The sequence below is a fragment of the Tripterygium wilfordii genome, chromosome 12 (assembly GCF_013401445.1).
Source record: "Tripterygium wilfordii isolate XIE 37 chromosome 12, ASM1340144v1, whole genome shotgun sequence".
Classification (NCBI taxonomy): domain Eukaryota; kingdom Viridiplantae; phylum Streptophyta; class Magnoliopsida; order Celastrales; family Celastraceae; genus Tripterygium; species Tripterygium wilfordii.
In genome coordinates this window covers 10,043,036-10,046,233 of record NC_052243.1, presented here as the reverse complement: position 1 = coordinate 10,046,233, position 3,198 = coordinate 10,043,036, and the positions used below count along the sequence as shown (strand labels likewise).

General features: G+C 37.5%; 1 protein-coding gene across 1 annotated transcript; it reads right to left on the bottom strand.

Moving 5' to 3' along the window:
• Positions 1-827: 827 nt before the first annotated feature.
• Positions 828-2,563, bottom strand: LOC120010234 (F-box/LRR-repeat protein 4). Its single transcript, XM_038860959.1, has one exon. It carries the CDS (start codon positions 2,442-2,444, stop codon positions 1,020-1,022), a length of 1,425 nt encoding a protein of 474 aa, XP_038716887.1. The 5' UTR covers positions 2,445-2,563; the 3' UTR covers positions 828-1,019.
• Between the last annotated feature and the right edge of the window lie 635 nt (positions 2,564-3,198).

The following is a 3,198-nucleotide window of genomic DNA, read 5'->3' as shown; positions in this document are numbered from 1 at the left end:
ACAGGACTTCTGATCATAACCCAATTCAAAGCAAGTCTCCTTTAGCCTGTCTTATGCCCCTTTCAAGATCCTCATATGGCTAAAACAAACTCTTTTAAAGTGTCAAAACTGAAATGCTTGATCTTTTTGTTATCATCCAGATGGAAAATTTCCAAAAATCAGCATGATCTTGTGGACCAATGATTTATTTAAACACGGCAACTGAGTATAAGATTCTAAAGATTCAGGTGATTTACTCTACCCCAACACAAGTTAGAAGTATTTTATCCTTTCTCCCTGGCAGTCATAGACTACCTTATCTCCTTCTTTACTCTGTCATCCTATACCACCTAGTCAGATAACCAGCTTACTAATGCCTCATCCCAATGTGTTGATCTACATACTTCTAACGGATGTATATGGATTACGACTGAGTAAAAAATACTATGCAGCTTCATTATAATGCCCCAGTTAATGTAACTAAGGATAATCAACCTTCTATTGTTCTTATTGTTATACCCCATCTGTTCCCCCTCAATAGACAAGGGTATATCAGATTAGTCACTCAACCGTTTGATTAAGACAAGTATTCAGTATTGTCTTACAACAAAACTACTAATTTGGACACTTTAATGATAAAAGGTTATAATCAGTACACAGTTAAACATGCATGAATGGAATATATGTGAAGCCATAAAGGTATGAGTATTTGTTGAGATGTCAACATGATAAGAACGAACAATGCACAAAAACTAAAGATGATAGCGCCATTTTAATTGTCATCTATATGAAATTATTAAAGTATGAATGGCTGTTGCAGTGTCACTAACTATTAAAAACAACCAACAAGAATCAAAACAATGGTGCCATTTTATTTATCAAACACTGAAGGCAATAAAAAGGTTTAAATTGCTCTTTTGATTACATTATATAAACAATTTGCAAATGTAGAAATCACTTCGAACATGTGATTCGATATATACCTGTTTGGCTTGAAATGATCATTAAATAAATACTTATTCTTCTTTTCAGTTCATAAATTAAGCAACAACCTCGATGAATCGATTTGATGCCCAGGTCCTCGCAACATCAGAAAGCTTGGTTTCCTCAACTTGAACCCGTCTCAGCCGTGGAGAATTCATGACAAACAACTCCACAGACTCGGCCCCAATCCCACCACAATGCATAATATCAATACTCTCCAACTTCTTGCAACTCTTAAGTATAGATTGAATTGTCAAACCAGTGAGTCCCCTACACCCTCTCAACTTCAATTCGATCAAATAACTACACGAAATAAGCATTAATATAAACTCCTTATCAAGTAACATTTCATTGTAAGACAAGTCCAGCTTCCTCAACTGCTTTAAATTCTGTCCCAATGTGGCAAGCAACCCAGGTTCTCTTTCAACAACATCACAATTAATCAGTGACAATTCTTCAAGCCTTGAATTCATGGAAATTCCAAGAGTCATTAGGCCCTCACCAGTGACAAGACAACAACTTTGAAGCCTCAGAGTCGATAGACCTCTTAAATTCACTGCAATAGAGGAGAGATGATCGTTATCGAGGTCTAATGGTAAGCGAAGATCGAGGTTCTGCAAATTACTCCTACAGTTGCTTATGAATTGAAGCAACCCTTCTTTACTGCCACCATCATAAACCAACAGAGAAGTCAAATAATCACAATTATCTGCCAATTTCAATAAAACCCCATCAACTATGCTTCTGCAAGTCCTTAATTCAACTTCTTCAAGACCCTTTAAGCACCTAACAAAAGACCCTCCATCACAAATACCCTCACAGCTCTTCAACTGCAATGTCTTAAGCCTCTTGCAGCTCCTCCATAGCCAACCAATACCCCAATCATCTGCACGAATCCCAGATAAACTAAGACTCTCCAAACCCAATTCCACCTCAAGTTCCTGATTTGGGAACAATCTATATCCTCTATTCCAATCAAATTCCTCCTCAATACCATCACCACCACAGACACACACATATAACTCCTTCAAACAAGAAAAAGAAACAACCCAATTGAAAGACAGAGGCCTAGACAGGGAAATAGACAGAGAAGTAAGATTCTTACATGTTCTAGACAGAGCTAGCAAAGAAGAAACACGAACAGGACCAGCTAAAAACCTCAATTGCTTAAGATAAGAGAAGCAGGAGGAGGAGACTACGAATAAAACTTGGTCATTAAAATTGGTAGTTGTAGAGGTGCTACTAGAGGAAACAAGTAGAGACAGAGATGAAATAAAAGGGTAGTGAGAGAGAAGAACTGACAAAGTAGGAATTGTGGAGGTGCGAGGGTCCAGCTGCAGAGAAAGTGAGGTTTTTGAAGCCCTGTAGAGATGAAGCCAACGCTTGGACACCAGAGAAACTGATGAAGATGAAGATGGAGATGATTGAAAGAGTCTTGTGAAAATATCTTGAAGAAGTTCATCACACAACACCCTATCCATCTCTCCCCCCCTCTGGAATTTGTGGGTGGCGATGATCTATAGCCTTTTAAGGGTTTTTTTTTTCTTGGTTGAGTTTGGTTTGACAGCTGGTTCCTCTTTGTGTTCTCTGGTTATGGTTGGAAGAACCAAGACAAGGCGAGAAAGAGAAAGATATAGAGGGGAAGTGAGTTGGTGAGAGAGAAAAAGAGAGCTGACAGAGTAAAGGATCTTCGCAGCTTGAAGAGCGTGGAAGACAGTTTCCCATTTGGAAGTGGTGTGGAAAAAAAAATCGGTTTCGGATTGGACAAGAGCACGTGTTTACGAAATATTTACATATCCGGACCCTAATCGGAGTTGAATTTCAAATGTACTTAATTGATCAAACTCATATTGATTTAAATCCAAACAAGTAAATTGAAAAATAATCTAACCCGAGTTAGGATCCGGACAAACAAATCGAACAAAGTTTCTATGTTCAGACCCATACCCGATTTTAAATTAGATAAAAATTTTATATTTAGACTCAGATTTCAGACATATAACTTTTATCCAAACTTAATTTAATTCGAATCAATCAAATTCGATCATTCATATAGACTGTTGACACCACTAGTTGAAAGTGGGAAGGGTATTTTTGAAGTCTATTTAGAACCCACTAGTCTTCAATCAACGCCACAAGCAATGATGCCTTGAAAGGCTCGAATAAAAATAGAACCTTCAAAGTTGCATTAAAAAATGATGCCTTGAAAGAACAACTTAGACTGTTAGACAAATC

What these genes read in the sequence shown, in the direction of transcription:
- LOC120010234 (XM_038860959.1), bottom strand. Translation starts at nt 2,444, where the DNA reads ATGGATAGGGTGTTGTGTGATGAACTTCTTCAAGATATTTTCACAAGA.